The sequence below is a fragment of the Haliotis rubra genome, unplaced genomic scaffold (genome assembly GCF_003918875.1).
Source record: "Haliotis rubra isolate DU_JTF1 unplaced genomic scaffold, ASM391887v1 Scf15, whole genome shotgun sequence".
NCBI lineage: Eukaryota > Metazoa > Mollusca > Gastropoda > Lepetellida > Haliotidae > Haliotis > Haliotis rubra.
In genome coordinates, this window is record NW_025765447.1 from 3,341,941 (window position 1) to 3,361,242 (window position 19,302).

The window sequence follows — 19,302 nt, forward strand, 5'->3', positions numbered from 1 at the left end:
TCTCCCGTCGACACCGAGCAGACGGAACCTTCGCTCACCCGAAAATGACACGCGATGCCGTTACGACATACGTTGAACTTCACCTGCGTTGCAAGCTTTCTTCAAGTTTGATCTGTCGTCTGATATTTCATAATAAAAGCATTCAAAAGCAGACTGCGTGGAGGGGATACATAAAAAAATCGGCTACTCCTCTTAAGGACGCTTGAAAGTCTGCTTTATAGCATGTCTATAATACAAAATTGAATTTCTCTCACGACATCAGTGCTTTGATAATTTTGGGTGGTCATTCTATTTTGTCTTTAAAGTTCATTGTTTCAATTTCTAACAATTTGGAAATAAGTCATACACTGCGCTAATTATTGCCAGACTTAACTTAAGAGTTAATGTCAGACAGTTATATATGTACAGAGTGTGACAAATCAAGGCAACTTTGGGGCGTTTCCACAAATTGTACCCACGTGGGGATTCAAACGCGGGTCTTCGGCGTAAGGAGCAAACGCTTTAACTACTAGGCTATGCAACCGCCCCCTTCATATCTAAAAGGAGACCGCCTCCGTGGTGTAGTGGTTAGAGCGTCCGCCCGGAGAGCGGAAGGTCGCGGGTTCGATCCCCGACCGCGTCATACCAAAAGACGTTAAAATATGGTACTTGTTGGTCCCTGTCTGGCGCTCGGCATTAATGGGTACAGCAAGGACTGGTCGGCTCGGAGTCAGTATAATGTGTCTGAGTGGGGTATTCATGCTTTACTGCGGCATGGTATCTCAGTGGGCTAGCACTATAAAACCAGCTCAAGTCTGGACTAGTACAAGCAGCCGCACATACACATACACACGCATGCACGTCGTCATATGAGCGAAATATTCTCAAGCACGACGTAAAACCAAATTTCACCTCACCTCACCTCTAAAAGGAACTTAAACGGTAAAAAATGTGGTATCTGAGCGCCAGGGCATGTGCACTCAAAAAGGAGTCCCAGCGAAGAAGTATTGATTGTATTTTCTTCGTATCTCGTTGTCAACAGCCTAGGCTGCAAATATAGTGTCTGGCAGACACTCGGGATATAATGCCTGTGAATATCTTGGTTAGAACCGGTTTTCAGCTGACTTGGTTGATGCAGGCAATCCTAACCCAGCTGAGTAGTTCGGTGCTCCTGATGCCATCACTGGACAATCTGGTCCAATCCCCATTATTTACAGAGCACCGTGATATATATGGCATTTTGCTGAGCGTGGAGCAACAAACAAATCAAAGTTTAGTCTTCGCCATTTGAAATAGAATTGCGAAATATCGCGATTTTAATTAACAAAGATATGAAGACCATAAATATCATATATGGAGGAACACCTGAAAAATTAGATATCTTTTTAATTCAGTCTATGAGCCGAAACAAACAAAATATATTAAAAGCCTCAGAGAACAATGTATTATTTGTGGCACAATATCTTTTTTCTACAACTCTTTGAAGCATAAATATCTCTACACTATAGAAAATGGGGCCAGCATAGGAACAAGCTTAGAGAACATACTTGGGCGGACAATGACGTCACAATGCGCGACGCAATTTGATTCGTAATGACGTCATCGATCGTGTCGTTTGTTTGTTCCTAGCGGCCGTGAAGTTGCCATTTGGTAAACAGCTCAACATACTTTCAGTTTCCTCACATCAACATTATGCAGCGTTTCAGCCCTGTTGCGGGACAGTTATGGGATTCTGTATCTTTGGTCAGTGGTGATTTTGACCCTCAAGCAGAATGGGAGAAAAATACAAACGGCCTTCAGGGTATGGTGAAGATGCAATCTCCAGAGCAACTACAACTGAACTGAACGAATCGGATTACGATCAGATGTCTGAGATAGGTCAACAGACAAGCAGTCCATCGTTTTTAAAATATGTCCGTGAAACGTTCAGAAACAACAGCGGGAATTTTGAAACCTCGGGTAATGGGACACCCAAAACTTCAACACCAAAAGCAGGGCGAGGCTCCCCGAAACCATACTACGAGGACTCTTTGGGAGACAGTGGCTTTGTTGCAATACAATATCCTGCACCTGTACCAGAAGAAAAAGAAGAGATAGTAAACAGGATGACGGTCTGTCAAGGCGATGTTGGAAAAGGTTTGTACTTTTCGTATTTTAGTTTATAGGTACATACATGTGTCAAGAGGTTGATATGTAACCCCTTGGCCCCTTGGTTACACGCATGTATTTCAGTGTTACATCAATAATGTTTACAGTAATGTTTCATAAAAACGGACACACCCTGTGTAAGCATGTACAACAAGGTTCCCTTCCAACAGTGTCGGCCTCTCAATGAGAAAGGTATGTTTAATTTAATCAGTGCAATCCTAATGTAAACGGACGAGCATCACATTCAGACATGTATTGTTTCATCCATGCATCTATGCGTGATACCTGTTTATGAAAGATGTCAGCTTTCAATTGCAATTTCCCTTGGAAACAATATATATTCAATTTCTTTTATTCAGGGTACTGAAGAGGCCACAGGCCTATAGTACAATACAAGTGTGTACAGTTACATGGTATTTAAAACAAATTTTCTACTGTTGAACCCATGATAGATGTACATTGATAGATTTTTAACAATTTGTAGATTTGTTGCTTTCAACAATAACCTTAATTTATATTCACAGTGATTGATGCGGTAAAATGGGGCTATATATAACATTCTTAAATAGTGAAAATGCAGACAGACTAATATAAAATGTTACTCATCTTCTATCACCCCTAAATCACATAACATACACAGTCTATTTTCTCGTGGAACATTATGATATCTGCCCTTTTCTATATTTAATTCATTGGATGTACATCTTAGTCGTGCAATTGCTGTCCTAAACTTTTTAATGTTAACATCAAGGAGGTAATGCTCTGCTATAAGATCTGATTTAAAAGTGCTATATAATGAGGTTTTGGGTGATAGAGTTAGCGAGGCAGTCCAGCGTTGCAAGTACATATCTTTTTACCTTTGTGTTACAGATTTAATAAAAACATTTGGGAAGCTAATGCAATCAAGTTTAAAAGCATATCCGAATCCACATGTTTCAAGCATATTTCTCACATTTGTTACCCAATTTATCTTACCATTTCTATCATACATACACATCATATTGTAACATTTTTTGGGATAACGTCACTGCGGCATATTTACTAACCTTATCAAATATCTTAAAACTTGCTTATATGCTTCAATACATAAAGGGTAACGTCCACATTCTCCATAAACCATGCAATTATAAGTACTGACCTTAACACCTAAAAATGTTTTACACGCATAAAGATGAAGCCTTTGTAAGACATTAAAATGTGTAAAACCCCAAACCTCTGAGCCATATAACAGAATAGGTTTAATTTTGGAATCAAATATTTTAAAGAATGTTTTATAATTTACTTCACCAGCCTTCTTCAAATTATGAAATATTCCCATAAGTATTTTCTTACCCTGTAGGGATGCATTATTTACATGTATGTTCCATGATAAAGTTTTTGAAAAATATACACCTAAATATTTATAAACCTTGGCTACTTCTAAATAATTATCATTTAATGTCCATTTCTCAAACTTGGATAATTTTCCGCCATTCTTAAAAACCACTATCTCAGTCTTATCTCTTTTTATTTTTAACTTAAACTTGTTACAATAATCTTCTAAAACAATATATAAAACCCCCAAATTGATGAGATTTGATGATAATATTCATTTCGAATGTCTACGCGTCTTCAATGGTAGTTGAACGAATGTTGCGATGAGGCACAGGGGAAAAGGATACCCATCATGTAAACCATGTAAAAATCGGCTTCTGTTATGTTTTAGTCCCGAGAAATATGTCAAACTAAACATTACGTACATGGGCGGATCCAGGAAATGTGAAAGGGGTTGGGGGTGGGTGGGGTGTTCAGTGGGTGAACTCCCCATTGGCTCCGCCAACGCCAAAAGAATCTTCAATGTGGTCTTAAGTCATTTCCCATTCCCCAAAAAAAAAAATAAAACAAAACACAAATAAACAAACCCGGGGGTTCGAACCCTCTGGATCCGTTAATGACGTAGCTAGGTTTATTTCATTAATGTGATTTATATGTACATGTAATATACCATGCTCTGTCTGCCATCTTTGGATAACAAACAAGACGACAAAATAATTCTTATATCCGCACTTTGAGTATGCATAGAGGTATGTAATTTGTACAGCAAACTCAATCACTATAAACCATTACTGGTCATAGAGAAACACCCAGCAAACGAATATCCCAACGGATTTAAGGTTGACATTTGTATAAATCATACTAAAGCAGTAGAGAAAGGCTTTAACTCTAAGTCTATATCCAAAACATACCTCACAATGTTAAAGTTATTGCTCTCGTAGTGAAAGGATTATGTTTGACATTTAACATGAGCACTTCCTTCAGCGTATATACGTTCCACCAAAGGAAAATGAAATGAAGCAAATGTAAATTATTGAAGAGCGAAAGGCGTCAGTCTAGCTAGAAGCAAAGTGTATCTACTGATGAACATTTGTACAACATAACTATTGAACATTTGTACAACATAACTATTGAACAGTTGTACAACATTACTTCTTTGACTGTCATTTTAGAAGCTGGGAAGTAGTTGTAATAGACAAACTTTATGGATAACAACTTCTTTATTACGAGAGTTATCCATAAAGTTTGTCTGACTTGTACAACATGTTAGAAAGGCAAGACAAAAATGCAAGTATTCAGCAACTCTGGTAATGAGTGTTTCACAATTAATAACTCACTAGTTAAACGGATGTGTTAAATTGAAAACACGTACAAAAGGCAAAATATGGCTACTTTGCTAATTCAAATAGTGAAAAGATGAGTTATGCTTCGGACATGCACCGGACCGTGTATAAAATATTGAATTTTTGCGAGTTGTGCCTCGGAAGCGAACCCACAACGCATAGTAAGTCCTAGAACAAAGCCAACGGGGAGACGAAGAAAATTTCAGCCAAGTTAACGTCACTTTACGTCTGTAATAGTCAGTGAAGCGTGCGTAAACGTCTTTCGGCGTCCTAAAGAAGTGTTTTGAAAACACGCCTCTCGGGTTTAATATAGCGAACCGTCTTCAAACTGCTGTGGAGTTCAATGCCTCTTAAAATATACCTGATATTTCCTGATATAACTCCAAGTAGACAAATCATTTCACGTTAATCCATAAGATTAATAAATTGACAATGCATGTGTTAGTCATGATTATTGTCATAAATTATAATAGTCACTAACTCTCCCCCGTTAATTGCACAACTATGACAATAAACCTATAAGTGCCTCGACCTGTTCGACTTATCAGCGACTAGTGGTTGTCTTTTACAGATATAATTATATACATAATGCTTCCTTACGATAATACACTTGCATAACTCTTTTCATAGTTTTTTATCCATTTTTTCCAAACGCCATAAATGCAGTTATAAGTGTCTACATCTCAATGGTCCATTGACGTTGCACAGAATCAAATGACTAATATAATGCAAGTACAAAAAGTACCTAGGTGTTCTGAAAATAAATGTTTCTGTACGACTTTTCCTGGGCCTAGATGCTTTCGAAGCTCTCTTTTGCGCTAAGATAGTCGTAAGCGCCATACAATAACATTAACTTACAACTATCTTAGCGCTAAGAGAGCTTTGAAAATCTAGGCCCAGTCTCTGAAATATCAAATCCAAGTCAGTGTCAAAAGAAATGAAGGTTCGTCATTGTTCTCAATCAGTAGCAGTACCTCCTATGCTACCGTACATGAATATGACCTATGGTCTCTGCATGATTAATTAATTTATGTCAGTTTTCTTTTGTGTGGCAGATGGCGACAATAAAAAAATAAAAACTGTGAGATCCAACGCTTCACGTCTTGCCAACCTCTCCCAGTCGCAAGGTCGTCTGCTGGTCCTCAACGATAACCTCACCCTACGCTCACTAAAGGCGGATGATGATCTGAACGATTTGATCCGACAAATCGGCGACGCCGACGGTGGCGGAATTATTAATTACACAATGGAAGACATTCTTAAAAATTTCAGTCGCCTGCCAGTAGACAAACTCCATCACTACGCTTTGTTAGGGGAGTACCTCCGATCCCTCCACGTCGAAAACAAAATGGTGGATGTTCTGATCCACGTCGGTGGACAAACATTTGCTGCACACAGAGTAGCCCTGGCATGTCACAGTAAACACTTCGCGGACATCTTCATGAAACATACCGAAAACACCAAGCTGCCAGTGGAAGTAAATCTGCCAGGCGTTAATCCATATGCCTTCCAGGCCTTCCTGAGATATGTCTATACAGGGCAGATGATTGTCTCCCCTGAAACGTCGCAGACATTATGGCGGTTGGCGACAGATTCCATATCCGCGAAATACGGCAGATATGTACAGAGTACGTGGAATGTATAGGCAGTGATCAGGCAGTGCACATCTTAGCCAGCAAAACAATCTCCCGTGAATCTGTCGTCTTCAAGCATGCCTATATGTTAGTCAAGGAGAACTTCTGTGATGTGTTCGACGTTGAGCAGTTTCTGAACTTTAGCCTCGATCTGGTGTGTCAGATACTTAGTGATGACTACTTGTACATCAACACTGAGATGGATGTGTTCTGGGCGGGGCTTAAGTGGATCGCCTTCCACATTACGGAAAGACACAATTATCTACTGAAAGTGATGAAGTGTGTCCGTTTTGGTCTCATGTCACAGAGTGAACTCTTCCAGTGCTTCGAGGTCACAGACATGCTCCGGAAGTCAGCAGCCTGTCGGGAACTGATACTTGCAGCAAACTGGTAAGTATATATACTCTTAAAAAAGAAAAGTATAAATCACGCCATCACGCGTTGCAAAACAGGCTGTGGAATGTCTTGCCACTCTTGCTGCACTGCCGTAAGAAGTTTTGGGGAAGTGTTTAAGGATTCCCTTCGGCGCTCTAGCTGTACCTGTGAATCCCATAAATGTTCCATTGGGCGCAGATCTGTGTGTGATGATTTTTATGGAGAAACATACAATGTGAATGCCTCCCTATAATTTATTTACAAAATAAGTAAACCCCCCACCCCACCCCCAATCATGTCCAAAATCAATACCTCCTCCCATAATTTTGAAGCATATATTTCAAATATCAATCTATTTTTCTCAAACCACCTAATTTACCCCATCGGATAAGGCATTTAATATTCTACATTTTTGTGTAATTATATAGCCGTAGGTAGATCCAGTGCCGAGCGCAATTCTCGCCCCGCGTTCTCTTTTTAGACCTTATACAAGATGCATGTGAGTTAGAAAAACCTCTCGGTATCCAGGGGTTAATGCGTTGCACCGTCATTAATGTTAGCGTTATTGCACCATGCACGTACAGTGTCCGGTCCGTTTGTATATGATGTGGCCACTTGACCCCCACCAACGGAGGTTTCGGCAGGCGCTGTTACAAAAGCAAGTGCTTCTCTCACGTTTTTGCTTTTCGGCAACGTGGACAACGCATACAGAAAAGTTAACCTTACTTCCGTTTTTGTATCACCATTCGCTCACTTACTTGTCTTTACGTTGTGTTTTATTTTCTAACATGCACCCGGGACCTATTCTTAGGACCTTATCATGCTCAGCTGACGCATCCAATTTTATTCAACATTTTCATGCTCCCTACCCCCTCCTTGTAATATTGCATATATAACACGTACGTAAATATCTTGCTGAACGTATATAGTATTTATCTTTTTCAGGATTATTACTGCAGGTGAACTAGGTCGGTCTGACCCGCTTCTTCTGATCAAGCCTAAGCCTCGCATGTGTATGATGGACAACTATGTGCCACAGTCTCACGAAACCTTCAAGGTTGTTTTAGTAAACTTGAAACGTCGTTAAATCAAACCTCATCAATTCGATACATAGCTAAAGAATCTGGCAGAATCTTTTTTTGTTGTTATTTTTGTTACTGTAATTTTACATATCCTCAAAATGCATTTAGGAGATAAACATCATGTGTTGGCGAATTTCCGGGTGTTATTGAGTATTTGAAGCACGGGAATATTTCATTTGAAACCTCCGGCTGACGCCGTCGGTTCCAAATGAATTCCCGTGCTTCAAATACTCAATAACACCCGGAAATTCGCCAACACATGATGTTTATCGACATTGTAAACACAAAAGTAAACCGAAAGGTCCACACACGTTTTTTGTGTCTGCTCTCATTGACATCGAGTACGGGTACAGCAGTGAAATGTCATCAGCCGGCCGTTTCGGCTGTCTCCCATGGTAGCATCTGGAACTGCTCATTTGTGACGTCATTCGGACTTTACGTCACAATATGATTTTAATGACGTCATCACAGCTGACGACGTAACAATACAATGGTGTGAGCGATGTTTGTATGTATTAATACGCAGAGAATTTCCGGGAATCAAATACCATTTGATCACGTTTTTCAACCAATCAGATTAAAGAACACAGTGACTTTTGGTTTACAAATGGTTGTATCAGTATCCATGCTTGCTGTTCTGCAGAGTATTTTAGAAGATGATCCACCAGTAGAGTTAACTCACATGCCCCCTATTGAAGAGCCCCAACCGGACAACACACCTGCCAAACCGTTACCAGCGGTCCACGCAGACAACGCATCTGTCGGGTCACAGGTGTCTCCCCGACCCGGGGACATCCTCGCCATTGGAGGGTTTCACAAAGGCGCCAAAGATAAGGATGGTAAGGATACGTGTAGCTCCGAACAGCGATAGGACGCCCTATCACATGACCTTGACCTCGTGACCGTTATCCGTACACGGTCCCATTTCGGGTATGCAAGGGCCTTTCGGGAAACAGTCCGGAATTGATGATTTTGTACCTAGTGAGGATTTTTTACTTCATCCTATTTATTCATATGTCTGAGTAGCAAAACTGCAAAACCATTTTCATGACAATCGTAATTGTTCCTTGATTTCGTTTCATGATTGCTTAAAGGGCAAGTGTACACGAAAATTAACCTTTTTGTCTTGCACTTTTTCATCATAAAAAGTGTTTATCAAGAAGTTTTATATCCAAACCCGTACATATATCAGAAGTAACTAATTTATTATTTGCGTTATATCAATTCATATTTTCAACATTTTCCAAAGGTTCTATGTCCACAATAAACACACCATGGCTTATGTCCCTTGGAAATGACGTCATTGGTGCCCAAACGATAAACGAATGACGTCGTCAGACCTTATTAGACCCATTTCACGTAGTGCAGGTATAGGTGTGGTTCTTGTGTCTCGATGCGCAGGCTACTGTTTTAATCCACCTGTTGCTTGGCCTTCAGCAGCTGACTATGTGGTCAGTTCTACACTGTAATGACGTTGCAGTTTGAAAAAACGTAAACATTGTTCTAAAAGTGTTACCACGTAACCAAATTGTATAACATATTCGACCTGAGTCGGTCGCCTTTCCAACAGTATCTTTTTTCATGAAACCTAAAACGTATATGCACTACATCTTGCTTGCCATCGGTGAATGTACCGGCATTCTACGTTTGTTACTAAAGTTCTTACGTAAATCGTACGATATGTCCCTCCTCTTCCACCTAATTCACTTTGATATCGATAGTACATATCCAAATACATCACGCAATTTGCGGTTTTGAACACTGTTTGAAATTCGTTTTCTATGATATCCGCTCATTGTAGATAAAATTTACTGAAAATTACATGCATCGTAAATCTCGCCAGTTTTGACACATTACTAAATCACCATTCACTGCGTTTTGCGTAATTTAAGGAATGTCTTAATTCAAATGTCAAATTTTACTGGGAGAATTGAATTTAAAAGAATCGACGTGATCATTGTGATTAGCGGTAGTTTTGTTGTTGTATGATCGAATCACCAATGCTCGTTCTGAAACATTATCGATGAACCGAGAATCGCTGAGAATGTTTTGGAAAATACGCAAACGTCAAAGTGAATTTTCAGCCATATTACATAGTGTTTATAAAATCATGTCACATGTATGTCGGTTATGTTTCGTCCATAAAATCAATTGTATAATTCAACACCATCTTCCTTACATGAATCCCTGAATTCCTCATATAGTTAAATAATAAACTGACAAATGGACTTTGTCACCAATACGAAGTGTTTCAGTGAAATCTAACGAAATATATCGAGGATATGAGATGACGCGCTGTGAAAGAATACTTGTTTGAAATGTATACAAAGCCAATCTCAGATTTTACACTGTGTATCCGTTCGCCTACTTGTTGCATACAATTGCTCATTAGTTTTAGAACATGCATGAGAAAGGTATCGTAGCAAGCGATAGTTAAATAAAACAGGTGTATTCCAATGATATTCTAGATTCATCACAACATATTATAGTTTTTGAAAGCATGACGCCATAACTGACGCAAACTCACGCACAACGATGACGGTACTTCTCTTAATTTCTGACTATTTCCCTTGGTCACAATGAAAACAAAAAGAAAATAACAACCAGCAGACTGACATAATTTTCGGACTACTTACATGTCACATTTATGCATATACGTTGCTTGAAACAACGAAAATTTCCTTCGAAAACTCCGCCGTACTCGTGTAAGTGAACACGCCATTCTGAAAAATATTGTCAACATTGTTAAACATATTTGGTATTTTCACTGAGGCGAGGTTATGAATGAAAATGCACACGATCAATCCGTCCTGCTGCTTACATTTTCTGTTCTTATGCTTCTTTCGTATTTTCACAAACTTTTTTTCACGTGATTAATATCAGTATTATTATCTTTTGATTTGGGACTAGACAGGAGACCAGTTTAAAATCAAGTGGCACCAATTACGTCATAATCAAAGGGCGGTAACTCTGGACTGTTTAGCTCGGCAAACAAATACCTCATATTGGCATAACATTTCAGCACTTATTTTGAGGGTTATACTAACATTGTAAGAAAAATGAGTGTATAGTTTCAAACATTGGTATTAACTAATTAAAACAGTTCACTTTGATTCACATAAGAATAAATGTGATTTATTCGTGTACACTTGCCCTTTAACATTTCTGCTGTCTAAATAGTCACGTCTGCACTAAAGTACTGTCGGACATGCTAGAAAAATGCTTTTTAGCCTTTATATCTTTATAAAGGTGATAAATGTACTATGTTGTCAATATATCAACTCGCCTATTGTCTACCTAATTTTTATTTCAATCGATTTAACATTCCCATGCATTTAAAGGGCAGTTTACAGGAGAGAATTTGGTTCAACAACAGAAATCTGAAATAGTCTTTACATTTATGCTAATAATACAGGTGGTGTAAAAATATGAATTAACGTTTTTCCTAAACAAATAAATGTTGAATGTTTGTGTTACTTTACTTAATTATCGTTTTCTTTATTGAAGAAATATTAATATAAATGTTAAGTCTTGATAAATAAGTTTCCCGTCATGCATGCACATCTTTATCACAGCGTCCACTGTGGCCAACGATTTGCAGTCGATTGTTGCAAAGGTTTATATGATTTTTCTGCTTAAAAATGACAGAGGTGAACCTTATTAGTTTAGAAAGGGTTTATTACAGAACTTGTAGAGCTGTTGGCATTTCTTACTAACAAGTTTACAATATTGTAAACAAATCAGACAAGACAGGGACCGTCTCAAATGCAAAACCGGAACGTAAAACCATCCTTGACAACTTTGACAAAGGAGTGCTTAGACGGGCGGTCTACAAACTTTATGAGAAGAAAAATATATATATATTCTAAAGAAGCTACACCAGTGACTTCGTTAAATCTTTGGCCAATGTTCACAACTAGATTAAACTGACCGAATTACATCCATATTTTTTCAATGGAATATACTGTTGACATGCAAAACATTTATTAAAACGTTGCACATTTCTACAATCAATCGATAAGATAACACAAGTGATAGGATTCTTTCCAATGTACAGTAATTCGTATGTTTATTTCAAAACAAACACACATACACAAATGATCCCTTACATAACTGATACGTATACTATACGTACACATATTCAACATTTTGCAGAAAACATCTATTGAGACGACCCCTCGCCCGAGTGTGTGCTCAGGTGTCAATTTCACCTGTCGATACCGTGCATGCTGATGACGTAACACAGGCAGTTAATGTTTGTTTCAAATAACGTCCAACTACCTTATTTTTCTAAGTTTTTGGTATTTTTATCAGTAAAAACAGATTTTAGAGCATGTCTCAAAATTTATCCCCTCGGTCTACATTAGGTTGATGTTTCTTGAAGTGATATTTGTTATTTAAGTAACTGTAATACCTCTGAATTTTAAATATAAGTCAAAAATCATTTTTCTAGCATATCCGACAGTACTTTAGACAAACCAGTGAAGTACTAGCATTGTCCCACGTCCTTGGGGTGCCATGACACACTACCAACAAAGTCACCGAGTCTGACCATCCCATCCGTTCAGTTGCCTTGCAAATACCGGTTACTCTTGACACATTCTTGGCCGGAATCCCCACTGGTCTAAAACCCCACTTCAAACCTGGACACCTACTAGCCAATCTTGAAAGAAATAATGTATACTTTTCAAAGGTCCCCTTACCATGTCTTTTTGGTAGTTCAAGCCAAGGACATTGAGCGGTACAGCACATTGGAGAACCAGTGGAAGTACTACACGGGGCTGCCGGAAGCCAGGCAGCACCATGCTGTCGCGATGTTGTTCGGAAAACTCTATCTAATTGGTGAGTGGAAAGACATCTTTATAAAAGTCAAGATAATATAATCCAAGTATGATTGGAGAATACTTGTTCTACCTTCAGCTTTTTTCAAAAGTAGATCACTAAGCTAAGATCACAATACCTAGTGACAAATTTCCATTGAAAGTTGGATATATACTAACTATGCATTATATACAAATACAGAAAGGGATAATGGAAAGGCAGGATATAATTTAATTATTTCCATCGAAACTGCACTGGCTTCACCGGCCATACTGTTGTTGTTCCAATTCAGTTGCAAGATATTCTATTCACGGACAGTCGGCCATACTGTTGTTGTTCCAATTCAGTTGCAAGATATTCTGTTCACGGACAGTCGTACCCAATCTTATTACATTCAGATATGTAACTCTGATACTTCATATGTCTGCCGTGAGTTTGTCGCCGCACTCAGCAATATTACACTTTTAGTATCCATATGGTGAAACATAAACAGTGTCATGTTAAGAGGATACTAAACGACCTTCCGTGCAATTCCAATTTTATCAAACGAGTGTAACGATTTGGTATCAAACGAGCGAAAGAGTTTAATACAAATGGTATTTCACGGAAGCGAGTATAGTATTCTGTTTATTACTCTCCAACATAAATAATTTATAGAAACTGCCTACAGTGTGATAACTCTCATATCAATTTTCTGCGAGTCAAACAAGATATAATACCATTGCGACAGAGGCATTAGCATTGTGACTTCATAACTGTAACCATTATGACGTCACATGTCTAGCGGTATTACACTAGTGTAATATTGCCGTAAAAATATTACACTGCGGTATCTTCCACGGGCGAGTAATAAATATCATATCGTCACATGTGCACATATCACTTTTGCATAGCAACCATTGTTTCTGTATTTCGTCGTATGTGACGTCATTAAACAATTGAACATGACGTCAATGAAGAGGGCCGTCACACTTGTTATCGTGTTTTACTGCACAAATGTACATGAATAAAATGAATAATGAAGAAATTATTACACTCGGGCAAGTGTGCCATACGACTTATACGAAACTCATGCAAAATTATGTATTGCCCTCGTTCCTGCTTGCTTGAGTAATAATCTCTATATATGACGGCGGTGTGTAAATAATCAAGCCTGGACCAGACAATCCAGTGATCAACAACATGAACATCGATATTCGTTTCGTTTTCAAAACGCTAAACAGGGTCAAAGTATGTTTTATACACTATGAATTATGTGTTTTATTTAATACATATGTAAGTGTTGGATAATACAGTTCATAATAGCAGAAATCAAAACATACATGCAACACTTTGTCACGAGATATATATAGATTATCCAAATTTGCCTTGCATTTCTCTGAAGTTTCCTATCACCTTTGCGTCTAGGTGGCAGTGACCCTAAGAAGTCCAAGAAGGCCCCTGTTCCCACCAACACGTGCTTCACGTTTGACCCTGCCAGTGGAGAGTGGTCCAAGATAGCACCTCTGAAAACCGCCCGGATGTACCACTCCGCCATTTCGCTGTTCGGAATGCTGTATGCTATTGGTGGCCAGACCGATAAGAACAAGTACGGAATTATGGATTGACGTCCATCATGTTGCCACAATATGTAGTTCAAATGAGCTCTATTAAGGGATCATACTTCAACATGATAAACGTTTAGTATATAATTTGGTTTCAACTAATTGTTTTAGTTATGCCGCGGTCACCAATTACAGAGTTGTAGCTCTCGACGCTATGGCAAAACATTGAGCAAAGGCATGATGCTGACAAGGCAGAGACTACCATTTGGTCGAATTTGAGATTAGAATTCTACGGATACTGACATGATTACGGGACTCAACTCTGAACAGACACAAATATATTTGTGATCCAGAATTCACTTCGAGCTGTAGTATGAACCAGTACCATTCCTGTGCTAATTGATATTACCAAAATTGATACTTGTCTGTCAATGCTCTTTCCCCACTGTCACTTTAAATTACTTTTTGCAAGTAACCTGAAATACTTTAAAAAAAGAATGACGAAGGTTGCTATTTTCCATCTTCAGAGTACTGTCCACTGTGGACTGCTACAACTCGAAGACTGACTCCTGGCACAACTCTGCTGAAATGGGCTCAGCCAGATGTGGATTCGGAGCGTGTATCTATGACGGTCGGATCTTTGTGGCAGGAGGGCTCGGACCCCCAGCTGATAAACGCTCCAACATGCCCGTCCTCAGCACATTTGAGTGTTATGATCCCAAGTTGAATACGTAAGTTTACTCTTATATACGGTTAACAATGCTAACATTTTAACATTTTCAGATGCTGAAAAGTGTAGACATTTCCTATTTCGACATATGTGTGTATATTGTATAGGTATAATGCTATACTGATGATATGATAGGCGATGCTACACAGAGAAATGTTACTTATTTCTGATAATAAATCGAGGGTCTAGAATTTAGAAAGGTTTTTGCGCTGATATTATAGTATTTAAATGTTATTGTAAGGAAATCGTTGGCTGTCGTGCGGACGTTTTTGTGAAAGTATCGCGGACACAAGAATGTCATGGGTATTTAGATTTCTTCACCTGTTGAAAGTACATGTATATATCATCTTATTTCAATAGTACGGCAGGCTGTGGGGGGAAATATTTCGTGATTGTTGCAGATCGATAATAAAACCAGGAATATTCTTGGTACTCTGGACGACGTGGGTCGTTTCTCACGAATGGAAAAATGCCTAAATATACTGGGATGTAGATACATATTATTGAAAAATTATATCGAACATCGGAATCTATTGGCATTCAATGTTTGAGAGTGCCCATGTCCTTTTGGTACGTCAGATGCCAGACCCTGGTATACAGACCAGGGCCTCCTTTCACAAAGGACTAAGGCGATCGTATGTCACTAAGGTAACCTTAGTGCAATGCTAAAGAATGGGAGTTAAGGTTAACCTCAGTAAAGGTTGCTTCGATAAAGGAGCCCCTGGGCCTAGATTTTCGAAGCTCTCTTAGCGCTAAAACAGTCGTAAGTGTCATACATTAACATTAACCTACGACTATCTTGGCGCTAAGAGAGATTCGAAAATCTATGTCCTGTGCAGTAGGTTGCGTAATGTCCAGCTGGGTACCCAGATTGCTATATTTTATTGTTGATATGACTTCAGTTATTTGTAGGGGTGGGTATTGCAGAGAATTTTCATATTGCGATATATTGCGATGCGAATGTATGTATTGCAATATATGGCATGAAGTATTTTTAAACAAATAAACTACTTATAATCGAGTTAATGCTTGATTTATAGAGCAAAAACACAACAAAATCACTAACAGGTCCTTAACATCAGTAGTAACACAAAGTTGGCCTGTGAAAAACAAGATAAAATGAATTTGTTCCAAATCATACAAATTCCAAGGATGCACATTGTTTCCAGTCAGGGTTAGCTAAACAACCTATTGCAGGCCACAATATATTCGGGTCATCCATTCAACCGGAGGCAAGATATTTTGAGGGTCCAATGTCTAGTGCAACTGAATATGAAATCATCGGTCCCATAGATGTTCAGTGTATGTACTGATTATACGGACTTTCCTGATTGTTGTACTTCAGGTGGAGAACGTTGTCTTCCCTTGATCGAGGTCGCTGCTACTGTAACCTAGTATGTGTTGGTCAGCATCTGTACCTTTGTGGAGGCGCTACAAGATCAAACATCAAAGACCCCCTGCAGAGCACTGCCAGTATGATGTCCTACAGCATAGACGCTGACCGCTGGCAGTACAAGACGGACTTCATCAAGCCGAGACATAACGCTGGCGCCGCCGTCATCGGTGAGTCAGTCATTTATACAATTTATTACCTACGAGGGCGAACATATCGGGGTTCATATTTTTCATACGATGCCCTATAGGGCAAAATATCACTTTATCATGGTGACGTGACGTCATGAACAAGGCTATGACGTCACGTTACTTCTGTGACGTTGCGTTCTACATGCGGCGACGGCGGATAGCAAGCCTGTGTTTGAAAGTAGATTTGGGTATATTTCCCTCAATTTGACGACTTCGGGAATAAACAGAATATTTTATTCGTGCACATATCATACTATGTTTACGACACTCGTGCCTAAATATCGGTATATCCCTCGCTCTCCCTCGGGAAATACTAACATTTAGGCACTCGTGTCGTCAACATAGTATGACATGGGCATTCATATAATATCCTCTATTTAAGTCAGTGAGATATATTACCTGTCGTGAGATAATCTCACTGACACTTGGCGTACAAGAGCTGTATTGCCTGTACATTTACGACGGCTTTAGTGTTAATTATGCCTTTTTATTTTCTAAATCCCTCGCGTGCTCGAGAATGTAATCTACAAAGAGGTTATTCCATGTGTCATCCAAGCGGAGTGTCAGAGTCCCTGTGTTTCCTTTGCGAGAAATAGGGAAATCCATGAATTTTTAGACCACGCATGAGTATAAGCCCATCCAAAACATCAGGCTTGCTGGGTTTTCTAAGGGAATAAAACCGCTAAAAGTTTCTGGCATTGATATTAACGCTTCTGTTAGACCTAAATCAACCTCCCTGTGGTCTGTTTATCCTATTCATCTGCAATCTACTTTACAGGAAGCAAGATCTACCTGATCGGCGGGATGTCCACCATAGACGACCAGCCACTGCAGTCAATCGAGTGTTATGACGCCCGCACGGAATGCTGGGACACTTCCATCCAAGATCTCCCATATCCGGCCAAGTGGCTAGGATGCGTGGCTCTCCCGGTTTCCAAATAAGGAAACCACAGGACTTTGCAATTCAATTTTGTGCTGTTGTCATGGATTGGAACAATTAGTTTCAGGGTTTTTGATATCTACAGTGAAATGTTGTATTTGGGTGCTCTCGGGTGGCTGTTTCCCGAAATGTGTACAGCTGATAAATAACTTTAAAAAAGTTGAAACAACCAGCTAAATCTAGGTAAGGAACACTGAAAGATGGAGAATGTTTACCGATATTTCTACTGATTTCATTTTTTATATTTTCAAAATTGGCTTTTTGCCATTACATCTAAATTTTAGATAGAATATGATCTTTTGATCGTTCTCCCACCTGGAAAATCAGTTTCACTGAGGTAATTGTCTGTAATGATTGCAGGGATGTGCGTCTATGTGCTATTTGATTATTTCCCCTTAATCGAGCCAATGAAGTTTTGTTTTCAAGTTTTATTCATGTTTCAATAGCAAGCAACTGATTCAATTCTTTTACTTCTGTCGATAAGTGCAAATAGCCTGGTGATGGTGTGTGATTTGTTTGACTACTGAAATTAGGTATACTGTTTTGTTGTGTTGGGTATATTGGTTCCATTACTATATGCATGATCACGGTTTGGGTTGTGATTTGTTTGCAAACTGATGTTTCTTTAACGCCGTTTGAATGTCTGGCGCCTTAGTTTCAGACTAACTTTCGATTTTGAATTGCGGCAGACGCGGGATCCGGTACAGTGATAATGTAACAGTTCATCGACCGGGAATTGTGGATCTTGGAATGTGTTTAATGATCTTTCATTTTCAAGTCTATCAAACCAGTTTATTATGCTAAACAAAATGCTTTATAATATATTTGTTTATACTGTATGTGTGATGATTGGAGATTAACTGCTGATATATGTGTCTCAGGAGTCAAATATGACCTTTGTATTTAGGTACAGATTGTACCTGGCACTGAATGTAAGAATGGGTTTTTTGTATTGCCTTTTCTTTCCTGCATCGGAGCTATGATAAACACCTCAGAATTTAAGCTTGAACTCTTTGATCAGCGATGTAACACGGATTGAAACTAAATATATGTGTTGCCATGACTATTACAATGTACTCCGTTGACATACCTCACTTTTTTATTTCGTCACCAAGGCCCCGCTCCGCAAAGCAATACTAGCCCTGTGATTTCATGTCACGCATTTTGTTTGTTCACACAAGGTTTCTGTAGTATTTGGTCTCCTGGGATTATGAGCGTACGCCTACACCTAAGGTTTCGAAGTTACGATCACTTTGTCGCTAAAACTGCACCGTGGGAGGTTCCGTAAAGAGATAGTTACTCCCATATTACATAGGCTTACGATCGTGGGCTCAGGGCATCAAATGCTTACTGAAACCTTGTGCGACACACGAGTGTACAATGTACAGATCATTTGTAGGTCGTCCAAATTCTTTGTATGTTATTTGTACAGTCCGTTGACTTGTATTGTATACTTTACAGATTATATTTTACAACACCTTTACAGTTTAGTATATTTCCTAAATAAAGTTGTCCTTAAGACATAGTCTGAAACCTTTGTCTTTTTGTAAATACGGTTCATAGTAAGTGTCCGTCCGTCCGTCCGTCCGCTAAACAAATGAAGGAAGGATTTTTTTTGGAGGATGTTTCGAGCAGTGTGTCCACATATAGACTAACACTATGATAAGACACACGTGCTAATGTAGTTTAATTCGTAACTCTGGCTTGATGAAAAACCACCAGTTATTTTGAATAAAAAAATGGAAAAATAAATTTGTCCATTAACCTTAAAAAATAAGCCCCACAAGTCCAAAGAATCATAAACACTG

The 19,302-nt window shown here is 38.9% G+C and overlaps 1 protein-coding gene across 1 annotated transcript; it reads left to right on the top strand.

Annotated features, from left to right (window-relative positions):
- Positions 1 to 1,661: 1,661 nt before the first annotated feature.
- On the top strand, positions 1,662 to 19,019 carry LOC124270205 (kelch-like protein 2). The gene is given in 10 exon segments (XM_046705242.1): positions 1,662 to 2,115; positions 5,840 to 6,359; positions 6,362 to 6,808; positions 7,739 to 7,850; positions 8,519 to 8,714; positions 12,595 to 12,717; positions 14,104 to 14,284; positions 14,768 to 14,971; positions 16,316 to 16,533; positions 17,333 to 19,019. Coding segments are annotated over 10 exon segments (2,529 nt in total). The 5' UTR covers positions 1,662 to 1,751; the 3' UTR covers positions 17,497 to 19,019.
- Positions 19,020 to 19,302: the final 283 nt, after the last annotated feature.